This window comes from Macaca thibetana, chromosome 7, assembly GCF_024542745.1.
Source record: "Macaca thibetana thibetana isolate TM-01 chromosome 7, ASM2454274v1, whole genome shotgun sequence".
NCBI lineage: Eukaryota > Metazoa > Chordata > Mammalia > Primates > Cercopithecidae > Macaca > Macaca thibetana.
Window position 1 is genome coordinate 158,653,162 of NC_065584.1, and position 23,204 is coordinate 158,676,365.

Here is a 23,204-nt window from a genome sequence, read left to right on the forward strand (position 1 = left end):
CAGGGAGTTGTCCAGTGCTGTGGGATGCCCTAGAAAATGGGTAACCAGGAAAAGCAACAGGGACCTCCTGTCTATCACTGTCCCAGGTCAGGATGTCCCTTACCAGCATTTCCTTGACCTGCTTGTGACCTTCTCTGTGTTCTACAGATGCAGCTGTAGCCAAGAAAGCCAGCCCAGAGGCTGCCAGCACTCCCAGGGATCCCATTGACGTTGACTTGGTGAGATGGGTTTGAGGTCTGAAGGGGAGGCGGTGGGGCCCAGCAGGTCAGGCAGGTTGTGAGTCCTGCTATCCCTGTGTGTGCAGGGAGAGTGTCTGAGTGAGGGACAGCAAGTGGCTGGACTGGAAATTTCAGTGAGAGGAAGTAAGGGGAGACAGTAAGGAAGGGTTGGCTGGTTACCTGGCTGACTCTAGGCTCCTAAATGCCGAAGTTGCTCTTGATGGTCCGTGAGCCAGGTTCAGTGGGGGTTAGATGTGGGGTAGACGGACGGCTACAGATCAGGGCTGCTGCAGAGGGAATTCCAGCATTAGATGGCATATGGGTGCCTTCCAGCCATGAGAAACTATGGTTGTCAGATGTATGGTTAGATATAGGGTCAGCAGCCCTAAGGGATGTGGCAGATGTCCTCTCCCCTCCTGCACCCTGTCCCCAGTGTGTGAGCCTTCTCTTGGAGTCAGCATAGGTGGGCCTTCCCCCGCTGTTCCCCACAGGTGGTTCTTGGAAAGGAATGGGAAATGAAGCCAGGAGTCAGATCTCGATCCCAGTTGCCCAGGTTCTGCTGGTGTGATTCCAGGGCCACCATACATGTAAGAAACCAGAGTGTCTCAGGGTTGGAAGGTATCCATGTCCCATCTAATGCTGGCGTTCCCTCTGCAGCATCCCTGAGCCGTGGCTGTCCAGCTTTCATGTACACATCTCCAGGGACAGGAAGCTTACTCATTCTAGAGGCAGCTGCTCCCAACTCTGGACTGCTCTGACTTAGAAAGTGCTTCTCTGGGTGGAAATGCAGTGGTGTCCCTTTGACTTGCCCCCTTTGGCACTCACAAGTATGGCTCCTCTCCACCAGAATAAGCATCCTCGGTTTCTTCCTGGACCTGGCGTCTGGTCTCTTCCCCAGCCTGGTCACTCAGATTTGTGTGCACCTAGCCTATCAAGGGTCTGGCCCCAGGACTGGCCAGTCCTTCATGGACAGCAGGTCTTCTGGTGGTGGGTAGGGGCCTAGCTTTTGCCATGGCATGACCCATAGGAGAGAGAGAGTGCTGTAGGTTGAGGCAATCAGGAATGGCTTCCTGGAAGAGACAGGACTTAAGAGTCTCAGAGTTTTAGAGCCAGGCAAGAGCATGGAGTCTAACCCCCTTTTTTTTTAAACAGAGGACGAAGCTAAGGCCCAGAAAGAGGATGTGACTTACCTAAGGCTACACACAGCAAGTTAGGGGCAAGATTAAAAGCTGACTCTGTTTTTGTTTGTTTGATTGATTGTTTTTTAGATGAAGTCTCGCTCTGTTGTTCAGGCTGGTGTGTAGTGGCACAATCTCAGCTCACTACAACCTCTGCTTCCAGGGTTCAAGCCATTCTCCTGCCTCAGCCTCCCTAGTAGCTGGGACTACAGGCACGCACCACTATGCCTGGCTAATTTTTGTATTTTTTAGTAGAGATGGAATTTCATCATATTGGCCAGGCTGGTCTTGAACTCCTGACCTCATGATCTGCCTGCCTCGGTCTCCCAAAGTGCTGGGATAACAGGCGTGAGCCACCGCGCCCAGCCTAAAAGCTGACTCTTAACTGCCTTGGGTACTGCATTCCTATATACACAACCTCAAAGTAAAAAGAGGACTTTAAAAAAAAAAAAAATATATATATATATATATACACACACACATAATACAATCACATAGTCAGAAATAAAAACATAGAAAGTGATTAATAGTGTCTTACTCCCACTTCAGCCCCCTGTTCTTATGCCCATATAACTATCTTTTAAAAATTTATTTTGAGACAGTCTTGCTCTGTCACCCAGGCTGGAGTGCAGTGACACAATCTCGGCTCACTGCAACCTCTGCCTCCTGGGTACAAACCATTCTCATGCCTCAGCCTCCTGAGTAGCTGGGATTATAGGTGTGCGCTACTACACCCAGCTAATTTTTTGCATTTTTAGGAGAGAGAGAGTTTTGCTATGTTAGCCAGGATAGTCTCAAATTTCTGGCCTCAAGTGATCCACCCACCTCAGCCTCCCAAAAGTGCTGGAATTACAGGCATGAGCCACCGTACCCCGCCTCTTTTTAAATTTCTTATATATCCTTCCACAATTTATTTATGTAATTACAAGCAAATATTATTACAGATATTTGCCTTTTGCATTCTGTGCTTCACAAAGGTAGCATAATACCATATACACACGGCATCATACCAGAATTCTTATCCTATCAATAGGTAGAGAGCTTCCTGATACCTGCATAATGGACCATTAAATGGATATGGCAGGCTTTATTTAGCCAGCTCCTTGTTGCTGCATATTTAGGTTGTTTTGCTATTACAAACAATGCTACAATGGATGATGTTCGCAAATAAATAATATAAAATAATAAGGCTGGGTATGGTGGCTCACACCTGTAAACCCAGAACCTTGGCACATTAAGGCGGGCAGATTGCTTGAGCCCAGGAATTTGAGACCAGCCTCGGCAACGTGGTGAGATCCTGTTTCTACAAAAAGTGTAAAAATCAGCCAGTTAATCCCAGCACTTTGGGAGGCCGAGAAGGGTGGATCACGAGGTCAGGAGATCGAGACCATCCTGGCTAACATGGTGAAACCCCATCTCTACTAAAAAATACAAAAAACTAGCCGGGCGAGGTGGCGGGCGCCTGTAGTCTCAGTTACTCGGGAGGCTGAGGCGGGAGAATGGCGTGAACCCGCGAGGCGGAGCTTGCTGTGAGCCAAGATCCGGCTACTGTACTCCAGCCTGGGCGACAGAGCGAGACTCCGTCTCAAAAAAAAAAAAAAATCAGCCAGTTGTGGTGGCATGTGCCTATAATCCCAGGTACTCAGGAGACTGAGGTGAGAGGATCACCTGAGCCCAGGGAGTTTGAGGTTGCAGTGAGCTGTGATCACACCACTGCATTGTAGCCTGAGTGACAGAGTGAGACCCTGTCTCAAAAAACAAACAAACAAATAAAATCAAAATAATAATGGGGAAGTGCACTTGGTCCACAGACTCAGCTGTCTTCCAGGTGCTAGTCATTGGTGAATGAATAGTAAGAGAGCCTGCACTGTCTTGTGTGAAGGTCTAGGTATTTTGGGTCTTTGTCTTGATAAAATCAGAATAGACGTGGCCTGTCACTATCAGCTAGGAAGCAGTTTGAACTTGGACTATTAGAGGGTTGCTCTTTTTGCGGAGCCTCTGGCTTCAGTCCTTGCCTGGGGATGGCAGTGGAGCTGAGGGAAGAAAGTGGGGAACACAGTGTGAGTGCAAGGACAGGTGAGGCAGGCACAGACGGCTGTCCTAAGGGAAAGTGCTCCATCAGCTGTGCCAGGAGAGAAGCAGCTCTTGGGTCCATGTTTCTGCCTTAGAAGGCGGGAGTTGGGCATCTAGCTCCAGCGCTCCTCCCTCTTGAAACTGCTGGTTTGTTTACTTTCATTGCAACTATATGCCTGGAAGAGATGAAGAGAAAACTCAACAGGCTTCACTAGGATTGTTTGGGTGGGGCGGCAGCAGCTTGGATATTTTCCCTCCTCTGTTTCTCATAGGCTTTTTGTAATCATGTTATAATACTTAATGGAAAAAAATAAATTTATTATTTAAAGCTATAAAAATTATAAATCCGTCATTATGATGTGTTTTTCTCTACTGAGCCCTCTGGTGTGTTCCCTGTTTTATTAACGTGGATGGAGGGTGTGTCAGGGAGGTTGGGACAGAGGCAGAGAGGAGGCCAGCCCGGCCTTTGGGGAGTTCGTGACCTGTCTGGAAAGAGGGTCTTTTACATACCAGCAGTTTGCAGAGCCAGACACAGAATGATAGAGCAGGACCTTTTAAACTCCTTTTTGAAGAAAAAAAAAAAAAAGTTTAATTTTGGTAAAATACACATAACATAAAATATTTCATCTTAACCATTTCAAAATGTTCAGTTCAGTGTATACTGAGTGTACAGTTCTGTAGCATTGAGTACATTCACACTGCTGTGCAGCCATCGCCACCACCCGTTCCAGAACGATTTTCATCTTCCCAAGCTGGAACTCTGTCCCCATAAAACAGTCACTCCCCAAGCTGCCTCCCCTCAGCCCTGGTGACCCTTGTCTGCTTTCTGTCTCTGTGATTTTCACTACTCTAGGTACCTCCTATAAGTGGAATCACACAGTATTTGTCCTTTTGTGACTGGCCAATTTCACTTAGCACAATGTTCTCAAGGTTCATCCATGTAGCATGTGTCAGAATTTCCTTTCTTGTTAAAGCTGAATAATAATATCCCATAATGTGTATATGCCACATTTTGTTGATCCATTCGTCCGTTGATGGACACTTGGCTTTTTCCATTTTTTGGCTATTGTGAATATGCTACTGTGAACACGGTGTACAAATATATCCTTGAGACCTTGCTTTCAATTATTTTGCATGTTTACTGAGAAGTGGAATCACTGGATTATATGGTAATTCTATTTTTAATTTTTTTTGAGGAATCACCATGCTGTTTTCCATTTTTTATTGCACAATTTGACATTTCCACCAGCACTGTATAAAAGTTTTGACTGGAGAGAATACAGCTTCACCAACATTTGTTATATTGTCTCTCTCTCTTTTTTTCTTAAATAATAGTCATTCTAATGTGTATGAGGTGGGTTAAACTCTTTTTTGACCACTATCCTCTATTAAAAATGTATATATTTTACATCTTAACTTATAGTGTATACATATGCACACACATACTGTAGCTAAAGGAGAAGTTTTATAAAATAGGCTGGGCGCAGTGGCTCACGCCTGCAATCCCAGCACTTTGGGAGGCAGAGGCAAGTGGATCACCTGAGGTCAGGAGTTCAAGACCAGCCTGGCCAACATGATGAAACCTAGTCTCTTCTAAAAATATAAACCTTAACCGGGCTTGGTGGTGGGCACCTGTAATCCCAGCTACTCAGGAGGCTGAGGCAGGAGAATCATTTGAACCTGGGAGGCGGAGGTTGCAGTGAGCCAAGATTACGCCACTACACTCCAGCCTGGGCAACAAGAACGAGACTCTGCCTCAAAAAAAAAAAAAAAAAAAAAAAAAAAAAAGTTTTACAAAATAAATTATGATTGTTACATGGGATATACTCTGATAATATTTCTATTCTATACTATTATTTTTGATATAATAATGTTGGTCATGACCCACTAAATTGCTTTCATGGTTGGATCCACTAATGGGTCACAAGCTGCAGTTTGAAAACCACTGGCCTTAAGAGTGACTAGACTCTCCTAGAGGCCTGGCAGAGACAGATCCTGGGAGATCATCTGTTCTCTCTCCTTCCCCAGACAGACTCACACTCTCTAATCTGCAGAGATCATCCTCCTTCTTTTTAAAGATGTGGAGAAAAAGGAAGGAAGGAAGGGAGGAGGGAAGGAGGTCAATCTATCATGGCCAATGGTGTGGAGCCCAAGAGAAGGACCCACGGTGGGGTTCTGGTACCTGGCACACCCAGGAGCCAGCACTGTGCTGGGGCCATCCCCGCCTTAACTCACACACCCAGCAGCCTCTGTGGGGAGCCTCTTCGCCCAGCCCCAGCTTGCCTGGGTGGTTCTCAGAAGGCCCACATGGGAGGGACAGAGCTTGTCCCCATGAGGAAGGCATATCCCTGCCACTCACTCATTTTCAACAATTGGTCCAGTGGACGTTTAAAGTTCACATAAGAGAGAAAGATGGTGGGGAATGATGTAAAAGACTCAGCAAGTAAAGAAAATGAAGAGCACGCTGGGGCAGGAAGAGGCCTCCATTTCAAGACACTGGATTTGGCCAGGTGTGGTGGCTCATGCCTGTAATCCCAGCACTTTGGGAGGCTGAGGTGGGCGGATCACCTGAGGTCAGGAGTTTGAGACCAGCCTGGCCAACATGGTGAAATCCCGTCTCTACTAAAAATACAAAAATTAGCTGGGTGTGGGGGTGTGTGCCTGTAATCCTAGCTACTTGGGAGGCTGAGGCAGGAGAATTGTTTGAACCCAGAAAGCGGAGGTTGCAGTGAGCCAAGATCGCGCCACTGCACTCCATCCTGGGAACAGAGCAAGACTGTCTCAAAACAAACAAACAAAAAACACTGGATTCAAGCCAGGCCAGAGGTCCCGAGGTATGTGACCTTTGGAAATCACTTCACCTCTCTCTGCCTCCGTTTCCTTCTCTGAAGATTGGCAATAATCATAGTATGGCACCTACTTTTTTTTAAACTATAATCTTTATGGTGATAAAATTCATATAAAATTCACCATTTTAACTCTTGAAGTGTGCAATTTAGTGGTATTTATTAACATTCATAATATTTAAAAAAAATTTTTTTTTCTTTGCAGCTCCAGCTCAAATGGTTAAATTTTTTTCTTTTTAATTTTCAGAGATGAGGTCTCGCTATGTTGCCTAGGTGGGAGGCTGAGGCGATTGTCACACCTCAGCCTGCTGTACTTTCATAGTCTTGCACAGCCATTGCCACCTATCTAGCCCCAGAATATTTTTATCCCCCCAAAAGGAAATCCCTTACCCATGAAGCAGTCCCATTTCCCCCTCCCCCATTTCCTGGCAACCACCAATCTGCTTTCCGTGTCTATGGATTTAACCATTCTGAGCATTGCATGTAAATAGGATTATACAATGTGTGTTTTGCGTCTGGCTTCTTTTTTTTTTAATTAATTAATTATTATTATTATTATTATTGTTTGAGACGGAGTCTCACTCTGTGCCCCAGGCTGGAGTGCAGTGACACAATCTTGGCTCACTGCAATGTCTGCCTCTGGTCTCAAGCGATTCTTGTGCCTCAGCCTCCCAAGTAGCTGGGACTACAGATGCGCACCACCACGTCCAGCTGGCTTCTTTCATTTAATGTAATACGTTCAGGGCTCATCCATGTTGTACATCTCAGTCCTCCATTCTTTTTTATGACTTAATAATATTCCATCATGTGGCTGTACCACATTTTTGTTTATTCACTCATCAGTTGATGCACATTTAGTTTGTTTTACCTTTTGGCTATTGTGAATAGTGCTGCTCTGAACATTCACGTGCAAACTTTTGCTTAACCATCTGTTTTCCCTTCTTTTGGGTGCACACCTGGGGTAGAATTGCTAGGTCCTATGGTAATTCTACATTTAGTCTTTTAAGAAACTGCCTCTATTTAATTTTGAGATAGATACATGAAGTACTTAGCACTGTGCCTGGCACAGAGTAGTAATAAGAACAATATTTATCATCAACGACATTTTCTAAGTGCCAGGTATTTTATATTTTACTTGTATTAACACATTTCATCCACATTACCATATAAGGTAGATGTTGTTACTCCCATTTTATAGAGGGGGACTGAGGCCTGAGGAGTTTTAAGCAATTCACCCAACTAGTGTAGTAGCTGACCCAGGTAGAGTTAAGGCTGAGAGGGCAGAGGCAAGGTCCCAGGGAGGCCAGTTTCAGCTCAATGGGAAGATTTTCTCATTGTTACAGGAGCTGCTTTCGCCAGTAGTGAGCACTTTGTCCCTGGAGGTGTGTGTATAAGTTGGGCTAATTATTGAGCATGTCCTGCGTCGGGCACTGTGATTCCTGGGGTATCTTCCAGCCCTCTTAGGACACACAAGAACCAAAGTGGTCCCTAGGCACCAATAACTCAGAGTCAGAAGGAGGTGATGACAGGCGCGGTGGCTCATGCCTGTAATCCCAGCACTCTGGGAGGCCGAAACAGGAGCATTGCTCAAGCCCAGGAGTTCAAGACCAGCCTGGGCAACATAGTGAGAGCTTGTCTCTACAAAAAAAATTTTTTTTAAAAAGGAAGTGATGTGAGAGTTTGGAGGACTTCTTGTCCCCAGTGAGCTCGGAGCTGTGAGTCAGGGAACCTGGACCTGTGACTTGGTGAGGCCTCAGGGATTGGGCCAACCACAGGTCTGGGGTACCTGGTCCTGGGGCTACTGCCTAGTCATTTCTGACTTGATTTTCCCAACTTTGCAGCCCGAGGAGGCAGAGAGAGTGAAGGCCCAGGCTCAGGCCTTGGGGCTGGCTGAAGCCCAGCCTATGGCTGTGGTACAGTCAGTGCCCGGGGCACACCCTGTGCCAGTGTACGCCTTCTCCATCAAAGGCCCCTCCTACGGAGAGGTAAGGTTCTCCCCAGCCCCGGCCTCCCCTTCTGAAGGCCTCGATTCCACCAGGAAAGTGAGCTGGCACTGGGGTGGGAATCCAGGCCTTTATCAGATCAGCTCTTCGTGGGAAAGATTTTGCTCAGCGCCTTCTCTGTGCTCTCCCCTGTTCTTGGCTGCATGGTCAGGGAGCTCCCCAAAAGCATGGCCCACTCCCAGCCCAGCAGGGGTGCTGAGACACCCAGGGCTGTCAGAGGCCAGCAGAGACTGGTGGACAGCAGACATACCAGTTTGGGAAGACTTCCTGTCTGAAGAGAGATGTGATCTGCATGGTTGAGAGCAGAGGAGAGGGGACAGTAGGAGCAAAAGGGTGGTCACAAGCCCCTGGCACTCAGGGCAGGCTCTGCCCACCCACCCCTGGAGGCATCTGACCTGGCTCTGTGACTCCCTCTGTGCAGGATGTCTCCAATACAACCACAGCCCAGAAGAGGAAGAACAGCCAGACCCAGTGCCCCAGAAAGGTCATCAAGATGGAGTCTGAGGAGGGGAAGGAGGCAAGGTTGGCTCGGAGCTCCCCGGAGCAGCCCAGGCCCAGCACCTCCAAGGCAGTCTCACCACCCCACCTGGATGGGCCGCCTAACCCCAGGAGCCCCGTCATAGGAAGTGAGGTCTTCCCGCCCAACAGCAACCACGTGGCCAGTGGCACCGGGGAGGCAGGTAGGGAGGTGGGTAGGGCAGTTGCTGCCTGCCAGGGTCTGGGTGGGGCCCCTCTTCTGTATTTTTGGCCCTATCCACAAAGCACAAAGCCAACAGGAGTCCCTTATTTCCACTGAATAAGATAGGGAAAGTTCACAGTGTGCCTGGGGGTGAGAGTGGATACGGTTTACCATGTGTTTTGCCATGATTAAGGTGTGGGGAGCCTGACAGGCTAAAATGCACAGTTCTATGAGTCCTTTCTCCCAAACATTAATCTTACAGTGCCCAGTACTGTGCCTTTGCACAGGGCAGGTCTCCACAGGAAGTTTTGGCTGATGCCTAGCATACTCCCAGAGAGGACTTGGGCATACCCTCACAGGAAACTGGACTCCCCGTGACCTTAACTCTGCTCTCTCAGTCTACACCCATCATTTCCCCAAGTGTTTCTACAAAGGCCACCTACCTAGGTATCTCATTTGTCAGAGTTATCTTCTACGAACACTGCCAGGCAGGTAGTCAGTTGGGCAGGAGTTGAGGTCAACCCAGAGAAATCTGGAACAAGAGAGTTCTTCTTGGATCTGCTTAACCCAGAGTACAGCTTTGTTCTTCATTCTGACCAAGCCCCAGCCCTGGTCACACACTGAGCACTGACTGATATTCCTTACCCACAAATGCCATTGGTAATCGATGGGTTTTGATTAACTAAATGAAGCATATTTTAACTCTAGACACCCCAGCTCATGGAGCTGCGAATGGGGACAAACAGTGTGCTTCTTTAGGATTGCAGAAGGTTCCAGACCAGGTAGTGGTTGTCAGGCTTGCTGTACAGGGGGCAAATTCTGAATTCTGGGCAAATAACTTAATTGAATATTCATAGATAAGGCACAGCAAGAAATTATGGAAACCCATTTGTGAATTACACAAATCCAAGTGTAAAGCAGTCACATTGGCACACACAGTGGCTATTCCCATCCCCCTGCAGGGCATCCGTTGCCCCCAGTCCACTGGCCTGCAAGGATTCCAGTAGGTGCACACCCACACCCTCCCAGCGTGTGTCCTGGACAGTTAATAATGCATCTCTGCTTGCCCGTTTCAGAGGAGCGCATTGTGGTGATCAGCAGCTCGGAAGACTCAGATGCCGAAAACTCGGTGAGTAGCCCAGAAGTTCAGCCCAGGACTCTTGCCTCCCCCCATTTCAGGTCCCAGGGGACACAGCCACAGCAGGTAACTCTCAGACTTGCCTTGCACCTGGGGAATTTTCCAGTGAGGCCTTGAGTCCCAAGCTGTGCTGAGGACAGTCTCCAAATGCTAGCTGCATGCCTGGACCACCCCAGCCCTCCCACTACACCAGGGCAGGAGCCTTCAGTAGCCATATGTACTCTTCTGAAATGCTGATAGCATGTGTCCAGAGCCCTGTCTCTTTTCTGGAATGTCCAAGGCCTTTGTCTGGAACTTCCTTATGCATTTACTGTCCTCTAAGTCCTCAGTGAGGAGGGCTGGACAAGAATCCATTCCTTGGTTTATTGCAGCCAGTGGGGGCCAGTGAAGGGGTGTGAGGCCACAGGGCAGCTGTTCAGTGGCCAAACAAGTGAGGTTTGACTCTATCCATGTAAGAAAGAACTGTAAATCCATTCCACAATGAAACAGGTGGCCTCATGGGTAGCGACCCTTCTGTCCCTAGAGGTTTATTACTAGAGGCTAGGCCATCACCTGTCCAGGGGAAAATGGGATCTGAATAGAGTGAAAGGTTGGACTGGGTGGCCCCTGAGGTCTCTTCCAGCCCTCAGTCTGAGGTTCTGTATTGGAAAGTGCACAGAGCCCATGGAGACCGCCGAGCCACAGTCCTCGCCAGCCCAGTCTCTGCTGAGAGCACAAGGAGCCTCCAGCCTGCTCCGTGGCACACACCACCCCCCAGCTTGGCCTCCCCACCAGCCCACTGAGCAGGCTGCCGTCCCCGATGCTGAGCCTCACAGCCAGCCTCCTGATCACCAGGAGCACCCTGCCGTCCACCGTGGGATCCGCTACCTGTTGTACAGAGCACAGAGAGCCATCCGCCTTCGCCACGCCCTCCGCTTGCACCCTCGATTGCATCGGGTCCCTACTCGGGCTTGGTCTCCCCATGTGGTCCAAGCCAGCACTCCTGCCACCACAGGGCCTCTCAACCATCTTGCCAATGCCCAGGAACATCCTGCCCAGCTGCAAAGGGGCATCTGCCCACCCTGCCGGATACGAGGGACTGTGCGATCCCGCAGCCGCTCCCTCCGGGGCTCCTCCTATTTATCCCAGTGGCTCAACCACTTTTTTTCCCTTCCCCTCTCCTCCGTGAATTCCCAGCTTGATAACTCTTCCATGGTGGGGGCAGGGGGAGGCAGAGCCCAGACTCTTGGAACGGGTGTTTCTGTCAGAGGCGCCATGGAGGCTTCTCAAGTCCAAGTGCCTCTGGAAGCCTCTCCAGTTACATTCCCACCACCCTGTCCCCCAGAAAGGCCCCCCATCAGCCCAGTCCCAGGCGCCCGTCAAGCAGGCCTCTGAGAGTGCTACCCTTCTCTTACAACCTTGCAGCCAACACCCCTGCCCGGCTCCTGAGCTGCCTCCTCTAGCCCATGCTCTTTCAGGCCCTGCACAGAGTACGCATTCGTTAATTCTTGGTAAAGGAATGACTCAGTGAATGAATGGCTACGCATGGACCTCTGGGCAGGGAGACATGGGTCTTCTCTGGCTGAGAGGGGAAGGCTAAGGCATGGCTGAGACTCAAGCCACCATTTCAGGACTCTGCCCAAGAAAGAAACTTTTGTCACCCCTGCACCCTCCTGTGTTCTGAGTCCCTGGCAAATAGCACAGCCTTCCATGCCCTGATCCCCACCCCAAGCTTTTCCACGGGGCCTCTGCCAGGATCTAAGCCCACGAGCACAGGGACTGGCTATCCCAAGACCTGGCAGACGTGGCTGCTCAATAAACACTTGTTGAACCATCACCCTTGCGAACCCTTATTCCATGACCATCATGTTCTCTGATGGATCCAGCTCCTCGCTACAGGCTGGTTCTCTCTTCCCTACGGTGGAAGTTGGTTCTCCTGTGGGGATACCATGCCCCCTCTTCTGCCCACACTTATGGGCATCAGAGGTGGGAGGTAGGGTCAAGGCCCTGTGCTTCCTGGACTGTTGCATCCCCCTCCTGGCCGTCTGGTAAGATCCTCTGTGCCTCTGAGGATCCTCTGTCCCTCTCAGGGTGGGCCCTATGCTCCCCAGCTCATCTCAGACACTCACCTGCCTACCCTCACTGAGGGCAGACGTGAGCATTCGCCTCCCAGATTTCTTCTCCCTGCTCAGCTCCTGCCTTCCTCCTGAGTGAATTCTACATCCCCCGACCTGCTGCCAAGCCACTCCTTGACCTCTCAGGGGTCATCACCCCATTCCCCCCGACAACTGCCTGCCCCATGGCTGCGCCCTGCACCTCGCCATCACTGAGCACTGTCAGTCCCTCAGCTGGCCCCCTCGGACTCTGACCGCAGCCTCCTGTTCCTTGAGCTCTAGGTCCTACCTTTGCCTCCCTCCAGCCCCGCACACTCGCCATTTCATCCCATCTTTCATCAGGATCACAGCTGCCTGCCCAGCAGAAAATCCTGGAAGGACTCAGGTGCTTGTCGCCTCTGTGCTGCCACCTGGAGGCCGAGATCTGCGGGAGAAAGGCCTGGGAAAACTATGAGTGGTTGTCTGTAACTACTAAGGGCTCCTTAGTTCTCTGCCCAGCATATCCTTTTGCTCTGCAGGATAGCCCCCGCCTGCCTTTCCTCACTGGACCCGTGTCCCAGCCTCACCCTCAGCTGGTGGTAGCACCTTCTGCTCCAGGGAGAAGACAGGAGCTCTCCAATGGCATAGGGACAGTTAACATCTTGCTCCCTATTTACAGATCCCCATCATATCCCTTCCCTGTCCTCGTTAGGGTGGAAGGGATGTCTGCCTGCCTCCAAGACTCACCCTGTGTCCTGGCCCCAGCCCTTGACCCCCTGGAAGCCTCATTCCTCCTCCTCATCTGTCTTGCATCTCTAATGCATCCACTGCCTTCTGAACGAAACACCCTGAATGAGGTCTTTCTCATCTCAGAAAACTCCATCCACTTCCCTCTTCAACTGTCGGCTCCCCTTCCTCTGCTTTCCTTGTTTAAACTTCAACCCCCTCCTTGCCCCTTCTTCACTCCACCTCCTGCGCTTCCCCGCCAGTACCAGAGTGGCCTCCATGCCTCTAGGTGCAGTGTTGTGTTTAGTCCTTATTATTCTTGACTGGCGCCGGGCCCAGTCTTTCCTGGAAAGATTGCCTGCTCTGGTGCAGCTCTGGGCACTCCTCCCTCTCCTCTGCAGGCTCTGTTTCGTCTTGGGTGTGGTGCTCCTCCAGCTTTGCTGCTGGGCCCTTTCCTCTTTTCGGTCTGTGTATTCTCCCAGGTGCTCTCAGCCATGCCCCTGACTTCAATTACCGCCCAGGGGTAGCTGATACCCAATGCTCGCACCTGCCTGCCAGACCAGCGTGGCCAATGACCTTCTAACAGCTCCACATGGATGCCCATTGGCACCTCAAACTCAGCACCTCCTCCTCCCCTCTCAGTAGCTCACCCCACTCTCTGCCCCGTTGCGCAAGCCGAGACCCCAGCCACCCAGGGCACCCCCCTTTTGATTATTCCTTACATCCAACCAGTTATTGTGTCTTGTCTTTCTAGGGTCTAAATTCCTCTGAAATCTGGGCACTTATTTCCATCTCATAATCTTGGTAAAATTAAAGCTACCACTGACCCTGGGTAGAGGCAGAAGCCTGGGAAGGAAAGGTGGAGAACGGGATTGGAATGCCAACAGTCTCCCCAGACATCATGGACAGTCAAGTAGAGGGACCCCAGCAATATTAGGGGCGGAGAGTATCTAATGCTCAGCTATCAGCAAGGAGTCATTAGGGGCTATCCAGTGAATTAAGGGAGTGGGTAAGAGCACATTTCAGGTGATGTGAAATGTCACCTGGAGGCCTGGAGATGTGGGGAGAGAGCCAGAGGACCGCTGCTTTTGTGTATGTAGCTTTAAGACACAGGTTTTAAAAATTGTTACAGGAGTCCCAAACTTTAGAAAATATATATTTTAAAACCCCAACAAATGAGGTCCCCCCATGCATTTGTCACTCAACTTCTATGCCCTTTCCAGACCCCTGGTGCCCCTAGAGTACCCCCAGCACCCCCACTGCAAATTCCTACTCCCCAGCTTAGAGGGAGGGGGTAGGGTGATATTCCCAAGGTGACCCCGGCTCCCTCCTAACCCATCTTCCCCAGCTGTGCCGCTTGTATCCAGCCTTACAGTGAGGAAAGTTGCAGAATACTGGTCTGCTACGATATGACACTTTCCAAGTGTATCAGGGCATTTAGGGACCCCTCCCTTGAGCTTCAGCTGTATCCTAGGGATTCAGTGAGAGACTGCTGGTGCAAGGAGGAGCGAGAGGCAGCAGGGCATAGTCATGGGGTGGAGCGGTGAGTCCCCCAGGCCTGGTTGTGGAGTACCTGGGGTGAGGACTTTGCTTAAAAACTGCCAGAGTGGGACAGCAATGCGCCTGCCCTGGGGCCCCTGCTTTAGGATCCAAAGTGGAAAAGATAGGTGTTCTCACTCACTCTTGTGACAGATTACTGGTTCCGGTGCCTTGGTGGCAGCAGCAACAGGAGGGGGTCAACGGGAGGGGGCAGCCTGTGGCAGAAGTGGCAGTGGTGATGGTGAAGGAAGGGAGGCCTGTGGGGAATGGCTGATCCAGGGAGGGGCCGTGGCACTGGTGAGTGTGCATCTGAGAAAATGAAACGGAGGTGCTGGCCAAGAGGCTGGAGCTAGGCAGAAGGGCAGCAGAGGCCACAGGCTGGCCAAGTTTATGGTCCAGTTCACTGATAACATGTGCAGTATTCCTGGGGTCTTTGAGGCTTTGCAAGACCTGGGGTTTTGTGTCTGCAGAAAGACAGCAGTGCATGTGTCTTGCCAAACTGATCCCAGCTGTAGCTGATGCTTAAGTGCTCAGAAAGTTCTTCAGGAGCTTGAGGGCTCTTGATAAGCATGAATGTCAGATGCTCTGTATCTTCCAGAGGCTGGAAGCTGACTCTCAAAGAGTTCGGCTTGTGTGTGTTTGGTTGATGAGCAAACCTGGAATGAATCAGTGAGAAGGACGATTGTTCTCAAGCTGGCTGTACATTGGGGAGTTTTCCCAACTACAGATTCCTAGGTCTCACGCCCCGAGATTCTAATTGAATCAGTCTTGGCTGCAGCCTAGGCCCCAAGAGTTTTTTCTTAAAGCTACGAATGCCTCGCCAAAGTCAAGAACCACTGAACGGGATTCATTGCATGTCCGGTAGAGGAATGCTGATCGTTTGTTTATAGGTGTAGCAGTCTTGAATGCAGGTGACATTTTCATACCGGGCTGTGATACAGCAGAGGAGGGGAGAGGTTGGATCTTCCCTGATGCACCTCCTAGACTTTTGGAAGGTGATTAAAGTGCCAATCCAGCCACTTCCTCTGAGCATGCTTAGGACAACTGTTAGACCTGCTGTGTTGAGTTGGAATGCAGTTGACCTGCTCAGGCCGGGAGATCTATGAGGAAGGGGAGTGAGATGGGTGTAGCTCATGGGCCAGACTGCATGTGTATCCAAGTTGCATGTATATCCTGAAAAAATCCCAGTTCTCACGAGGCTCAGCCTGAACACAGTTTTGCGTTCAAAGAAACAATATCCATGAACCAAGTATGATAAATAAATAAATCCCAGTATCTACTTGCATCTTGTGAAAGAATATTAAAGGGAATCCAGCTCATAACCCCAGCAGCACTTCTTCAGTCCCTCTTCCCCTTTTCTTTGGCGCCTGGCATCTTTCACTACATAGCAAAGGTTTCCCCCTTCCTTCCCAGTCCTCACATGCAGGCTCAAGACTCTGCTTCCCATCCTCTTTCTTCTGTCTCCCTTCCTTTTCTCTTCCAAGCAAATCTAAACCTTTTCCAGTGACTGTCCCTCTCTGTGCTCCCCCGACACCCAGTTATCCTAATTTGTGAAATAAGGCCAAGGTGTGGGGCCTGGGGGCAGAATGGGAGAGTCTCCCCTAGTGAGCAGGGAGGGGAGTGTGTCCTGCACCAGGCCACTATGTCTGATGGCCCTGCTGGCAAACCTGAGTCTTTCAGAAAGTCTTATTTAAATGCGTCAGCACTCCCCAGCTGTGACGCTGGAGTTTAAGGTGGGGCAGGGGAGAATTCTGAGTTCACAGCTGGCTGGAGTTCCAGTGAGACCAGCTCCATGGGTGGCCATACTTTATGGAAGTTCCCAACGGCAAGAGGAATTTTGGAGGAAGTGAGTCAGGGCTGAAAGTTCCAGCCTGTCCTCCATTAACAAGCTCGGTGGAATGGGGTGTCCTTTTATTAAGGGAGAAAGCAGAGGTTTCTTAGAGAAGGCAGCTCCAGTAAGTTTAGGACAAAGGACTTTCCCTGGCCCCAGGACAATGGAAGGCTCTAGAAATGAGGGTCTAGTGGCTGCCATAAATGGCCCTGCTGTAACGATGGGAGAGATCGCCTAAAGAGACAGCACTGTGGCTCTCCAGGGAGCTCTGCTCTTGGAAGAGCAGATCTGAGAGAAGACTGGTTCTAAGGCCGAGGACATTGCCCCGAGCTTTGTGGAGGCACTCAGGAACACAAAGGGGCATTTGCAGTTGCGTTTGGAGCAGGAAGAAGAATGAAAAAGAGAAAGTCCTGTGTGCGGTGTCAGTAGGTGGCAGCATGGACTCAGCCTCAGCTATTGGCACCAGGGATCTGAACCAGGGAGGACCCAGGAGGGGAGCCCAGCCCCTCTGGCAGCTTGTGGGAGAGTGCTGCTGCCCAGTGAAGCCTGGAGAGAGGAAACAACTGGATTTTCCCTAAGCGGGAGAAGGTGGAGCCTCCAGCCACCCAGCTACAAGCTAGGAAGACGCCTTGTAGAAGGCTCCTTACAGGGAGGAAACCAAGTCGGGAAGGTGAGACAGCAGTGTGGGCTCACCGGGAGCAAGACGTGTGAAATCAGCCTTTGACACCGTGGCTAAATGAGGATCTGGAGATGCGAGGCGCTGGGCAGACTCTCTGACTAGATCCCTGGATATGAAGAGGCAAAGCCAGCTCTAGATGGATTCATAGTGAGTGCTTCTGACAATGACTGGCAGAAAGCTGGCGAGCCTGGAGCAGGGCTGTGAAATGCAAATCAAGTGAAACCCTGCCACTCCTAGGAAAACCTACCACATCTTAGGTTACTCGTAGGCGGAAATGCTTTTTCTCTCAGTTGAAGCTTGGTTGGAAACAGATGTTTCACTTGGGCATTGGAAGTGAAATGCATTGTCGCCTAGGCCAGGGACATTAGCCAGAGGCCAGAATTAACTGAGGCTTTAGCGCCAGGTGACACCAACTTCACTGAGAAGCCAGAGGCAGTCCATAAGGAGGAAAAACCCAAGGCCTGCCCTGGACTCTGTCCCAGCCATGCTCCCAATTGGCCCTGTGATCCTGGCCACGTCTCTTCCTTGCTGGTCTCTGGCTAACGTCCACAGGTGGCATTCACGGAAGGTTCCAAGTTGGTCACCAAAGACTAAACATCTGGGCTTGGCAGCTCAGCAGATAAGCAATTAACTCTGTATTACCATCAGAGGCACCACCTCCCTCTGTAGTCCCAGTCCCTTGGGAAAATCTCAGAGCTGGAGCCCTTCCCTCATCCTCTGGCTGCCCAGCCCATGGCTTCTCGAACAGTGTTCCCACCAGGACCTTGGGGCAGGAGAGAACACCTCACCTGAAGGACTCCCAAAACTCAGGTTTCTCTAAGCCTCTGGGTCAGATGCCAAGGGCCTCCACTGCTCTGTCACAGCCAAGGACCTGGGTGTCCACCTAGATGTGGCCTTCAGGAGGCCAAGCAGCCCTTCCCTTCGCCTTTGTGTAGGACACTGGCACCTTGGCTGACTTCGGGGACAAGAAAAGGCAGGCTCCTGACCCCTTCCAAAGAATCATCTGGGGTTCAAGATGAGGCTTCATTCTCCCATCCCAAGTTTTTGGTGTTTCTTCTGAGTCTGCTCAAAAATATGAAATTAGGAGCAGACATCTCAGGTCCTGCCTGCCATAGCAGATGGCTCCTTCCCTGAGCCTCCATAAGCAGCACAACACACTCGTGCACACACCCACTGGCATTTTCTCTCACACTTCCATATGCTTGTGTCAACGCAGGTTCACAGCTCACACTTAACTGTGCATGCACACACAGGCTTAGCACTTGGATTCATTCCCACACATGCACGTTCACAACCTGTGTGTGCCACCTTCCCTCCCCTACTCATGAAGGTGTAGGCCCTGGTTCACACACGTAACCCTCACATGTGACACACCTAATTCACACCCATTCATGCACACATACCTTCTCTTGTGCATGCATGTCCCCTTTCCCAGTGGTACACCCTCCTTCATGTGCACGCAGATGCCCCCAGCTATACCAGCTTGCTAGTGTTCTGCACAGGTGCTTGCCTTGGCGCTCTGAACCCCTGACGCTTGGTTTTTCTGTGTTGCAGTCCTCCCGAGAGCTGGATGACAGCAGCAGTGAGTCCAGTGACCTCCAGCTGGAAGGCCCCACTAGCCTCAGGGTCCTGGATGAGAACCTTGCTGACTCCCAAGCAGAAGATAGACCTCTGGTTTTCTTTGACCTCAAGATTGACAATGAAAGTGGGTTCTCCTGGGGCTACCCCCACCCCTTTCTAACTGAGTCTGTGAGTCCCAAAAAGAAGTGCAGGCAGAGCCATCTGTCAGGCTCGGGAGAGCGCTGAGCTCTGGCCAACAACTGCAGCCAGGCTGGGCAGAGCACTCCGGCTCACCTGGGCTCCGGGGGTGTCATTTGCTGGCTTGAATGAAGATGTCTGCCTTGTCCAGTGCCTGAGTGTGCGAGGGAGGCAGATGCCTCCACAAGTGCACCTCTGACCAGTTCTTCTCTTAGATGGAGAGCCTGGGGAACACACTCCTAGACAGAAACACAACGTGCGAGCTCATTGCCATGAGCCCAGTCATCCAAGTAAGGCCTCTGGCTGTGCTACACGTTTCTGAGTAGAGGGCCAGTCCCACAGGGGGCTGCACAGGGCTGCCCACAGATCCAAGGTCACAGAGGGACCAGACGCCTTATTCTGGAAGCCCCTCAACTTCCTCCAGTGCTTACCCTGGCTCTGCAAATGCCCCTCCTTGAGCCAGAGCCCCAGGCCCTACCCTGTGGCATGGACTCAACATTGGGGCTAGCCCAGCCAGACAGAAACAGCAAGTGTTTTCATGGTACAGGAAAGTTATTTGCAGACCTCAGTGGGAGGCTCTGGGCCTTGCTCTGAGTGGAGTGCTGTCTATGTCCCAGGGCTCTAACTGGGCTGGCGTCCTTGAGGGAATTGGAGGAAGGAGCATGGGATGGAGAGCTAAGTTCAAACAGCTGGGGATCTCTAGTGTAAGTGGCTGAGGCTGACAGAAGACAAGAGGGACCTGGATCCATGGAGTTTGGCCAACTCTGGGGCTGGTAGTGAAGAAGGGGGGAGCTGGATCCCCAGCTGGTGAACAAGGTGTTTGGAGGGCAGCCGAGCCTCCCCTTCTGACTGCTATCCCATCAGAACCAGGGTCAGAGCTGCATTTGGGGGCTGATGTGTGGCTACTGCCAGCAGGCCCCAAGGTGAGGTCTCTAGATAGTGGGTCAGCAGCCCTAGAGGACCCCCTGCTCCCACTCCAGAGCTCTCTGTGCCCCTGGGTCCTCACCCTGCCCTTCTCTCCTGCCCAGCCCAGAAGATTAGCCAGCTGGCTGCAGTGAACCAGGAAAGCAAGTTCCGCGTGGTCATCCAGCCCGAAGCCTTCTTCAGCATCTACTCCAAAGCCGTGTCCCTGGAGGTGGGGCTGCAGCACTTCCTCAGCTTTCTGAGCTCCATGCGCCGCCCTATCTTGGCCTGCTACAAGCTGTGGGGGCCTGGCCTCCCGAACTTCTTCCAGGCCCTGGAGGACATTAACAGGCTCTGGGAATTCCAGGAGGCCATCTCGGGCTTCCTCGCTGCCCTGCCCCTCATCCAGGAGCGTGTGCCCGGGGCCAGCAGCTTCAAACTCAAGAACCTGGCCCAGACCTACCTAGCAAGAAACATGAGCGAGCACAGTGCCATGGCTGCCGTGCTGGCCATGCGTGACCTGTGCCGCCTCATCGAGGTCTCCCCGGGCCCCCAGCTGGCCCAGCATGTCTACCCCTTCAGTAACCTGCAGTGCTTTGCCTCCCTGCAGCCCCTGGTGCAGGCGGCTGTGCTGCCCCGGGCTGAGGCCCGCCTCCTGGCCCTCCGCAATGTGAGCTTCATGGAGCTGCTGAGCACACACCGCCGTGACCGGAAGGGGGGCCTGAAGAAGTACAGCCGCTACCTAAGCCTGCGGACCACCGCGTTGCCCCCTGCCCAGCCTGCTTTCAACCTGCAGGCTCTGGGTACCTACTTTGAAGGCCTGTTGGAGGGTCTGGCGCTGGCACAGGCCGAAGGAGTCTGCACCCCTCTTGCTGGCCATGGCTTGGCAGAGAGGGCCTCCCAGCAGAGCTGAGAGGAGGGGGTGACCATCTTGGAGTCTCTGGTGGGCAGAGAGGGATGGGGTCCCTGAGCCAGGCCCCACCCATCACAGCATTCCCAGGTCCTGGTACCCAGCCCTCAGTTGTCATTTGGTTCAGAATCAATTCCCTTTCTCTGGGACCAAATTTCTCTTCTCTAAAAATCCTACAGAGAAGGTTCCAAAGCTGAGCACCCACTACCCCAGGTGTGCACCAGACTCCTGGCCCCCTCCTTCCAGGAGCCAGAACCAGGGAGGTCTGGAGTGAGGAAGTCATGACCTCTGGGCTCTCTAGGTGGCCCTGGTCTTGCCCCATCCATCCCACCTGCCACTACCTTGGGTGTCCTTACAGCTCAGTCCTGACCCCAGCCCCTGCCCCAGGACACCTGTTGACAGCTCCCACAGAGAACAGTCTGAGGTGATGCTGGCTACAGCCCCAGCAGCCCATGGCAACTCAAAGTGCCTTCCAAACCAAACTGCCCCTCATGAGGTTAGGGTCCCCCACCCTCCACCTGCCCAGAGGCCAACTCTGTTCCCTTCTTTCATCCCAGAGGGGCCTCATCAACAAAGACAGAAACTGATGTTCCATGCCCGTCCCTGCTTCCAAAGCCTGACCTTCCAAAGCTTGCTTCCTTCCTCCTGGCTGCACAGACACCTCTACTTGGCCACAGCTTTGCTCTTTGGTCCTCAGGCCACCAGACCCCTCACAGCATGGCCCTTGGCTCTTCCTCCACTGCCCTCACCCTCAGCCGTCCCAAGGAGTGCCCAGCACTACTCAGTATGTAGTCCAGGACCTGCGGCATTAGCATCCCCTGGGAGCTTCTTAGAAAGGCAGACCCGTGGACTCTACTGCAGGCCTCTGGAATCAGAATCTTCAGGGTGGGGCCCAGCAGTCTGTGTTTTAACAGGTTCTCCTGGTGATGCTGGTGCATGCTCAAGTTTGAGAACCGCTGCTCTCATAGACAGCTCCTCCAAGGGGAAGCAGTGTGGAACAGGAGAGAAAGTCCCGTCCCTATCTCTGACTGCGCAGTGAGTGTGGCCTAGGAACAGGCCCCTTCCTAAGCTCTAATGTCCCCATCTGTAAAGTGGACTGATTGGCCTCCATGGTCTCAGAGCTGCCATCCCTCTGTGCCATCCTGCATTTTTGGGAATGGAAAGCAGGCCTCTGAGGCAGTGGACAGGAAGCTTTCTCATCCTTGAATTCCAGCTCCCATTCCAAACTGTGAGTCCCCAGCATTGTGGTCACATCAGAGGTCAACAGCAGAGCACAGGCAGGTCGGGGTTGTCCTCTCTGATTAGCAGAACAACGGACCCTTCCTCCTCCTCCCTCCCTCCCATCCCTTCTCATTGGCTCCCTGCTCCTGGGATGCTTTCCAAGACCTCTAGCCTCCGTGGCTGATGACCTCAGCTTTCACATAGGTGAAATGTGTGTGCCCATACTGCAGCTCCATCCCATGGGGGCCCTGAAGACCCACTGAGGAATTCCACAGGGTCTTGTTCCCACAATTGGAGTGCTGGCTCTAACAGTGAACTTTGATGCATTTAAAATAAGATTCTGATGCCAGACTGTTAAAGCAGGCGCTGGTTCTGAAGCACCGATGGAAATAGATTGATGCAGATGGAAGGAGGAAGGGAGACTGGGCCCACTGATTTCCAGCCCCACCATGAGCGCTGTTTTCAGATGTGACTGAGGGGTGTTCTGCCTGCCTCCACTGTCACAGTCTTTAATAAAGATGTAAATCTTGAAAGCCTGATGCTCCAATCACAGACTCTGCTCAGCACCCCCAGAGGAACCACTGAGAAGCCTTTTGCCTGGATAGGAGGGGGCTCTCCCAGGCATAGGCTTGTGGCCACTTGCCCAGCACAACTGTGTTTTGTGGGGCGTCTTTTAGGACTTAGCAGAGCTGAGAGCCCTTTGTTGCTCAGTGCTGTGAGCCTTAAGCATGTGAACCCCCATAGCACAAGTGGGGAGACCCAGGGTAGGCTTGCCTTGGGATCATCTCCAAATGGGAGTGCCACATGGAGGGAAAGAAACACCGATTTCAAGAATTACTTCCTAGAGAAAGTCAGGAACCAGAGACCAGAGTCTGCAGGAACTTTGCCACTGCCCCTCACTGGCTAATCCTGTACTTCTCTCTGTGTTCCTTGAGTGACAAGTGGTAAAACCCTTAAAAAGGGAGGTGTGGGAGGCCCAGGACTTTGGTAACAGGTGATGAATGTGTTGTCTTGGCCATCACAGATGGAACTTCAGTTAGTACCCGAGGGATTCCCATGGCACAAGCATTACAGGAATTAGTCCACCACTGGTGTGGGTGAGCAGCCAGGTAATGGGAATTGATCAGTGCCACCACCCTTGACCCCAACTACCATCCCAGATGCCCAGATTCCAGTCCTGGAGTTTTATTCTCAGCTTGACCCTTTGACCAAGAAGATCCAGTCCCAATACGTCACCTGTGCTTCATCTTTGGACTATATATCTCATGTCAGCTAATGGGAACTTACTGGGTTAGAAGTCAGGATGCAGAGTTTCAATCCTCACTTGGTAGTAGTCTGTGGCCCTCTTTGGCACATTTACCTCCCTCCTTGATCCTCAGGCCACACCTCTGTCAAATGGGATAATGTGGCTCCTTTTGACTTCAAGGGAT

The 23,204-nt window shown here is 51.6% G+C and overlaps 2 protein-coding genes across 12 annotated transcripts in view; one reads left to right on the top strand and one right to left on the bottom strand.

Annotated features, from left to right (window-relative positions):
* PML (PML nuclear body scaffold) overlaps nt 1-22,307 on the top strand; it is a 52,300-nt gene extending 29,993 nt beyond the window's left edge. The window contains exons 4-9 of one of the 11 annotated variants that reach the window (XM_050797728.1): nt 148-218; nt 8,157-8,300; nt 8,740-8,998; nt 10,074-10,126; nt 18,537-18,687; nt 19,769-22,307. In XM_050797728.1, coding sequence (XP_050653685.1) covers nt 148-218; nt 8,157-8,300; nt 8,740-8,998; nt 10,074-10,126; nt 18,537-18,687; nt 19,769-20,556 — 1,466 coding nt within the window. In that variant the 3' untranslated portion in view covers nt 20,557-22,307. Of the gene's footprint in view, nt 1-147; nt 219-8,156; nt 8,301-8,739; nt 9,007-10,073; nt 10,127-10,757; nt 11,952-18,536; nt 18,688-19,768 lie in introns of those variants that run through there. The other 10 variants (XM_050797732.1, XM_050797729.1, XM_050797739.1 and 7 more) reach the window with 10 other exon arrangements.
* STOML1 (stomatin like 1) overlaps nt 1-23,204 on the bottom strand; it is a 158,709-nt gene that overhangs the window by 41,443 nt on the left and 94,062 nt on the right. The gene's annotated exons all lie outside the window — the stretch shown is intronic.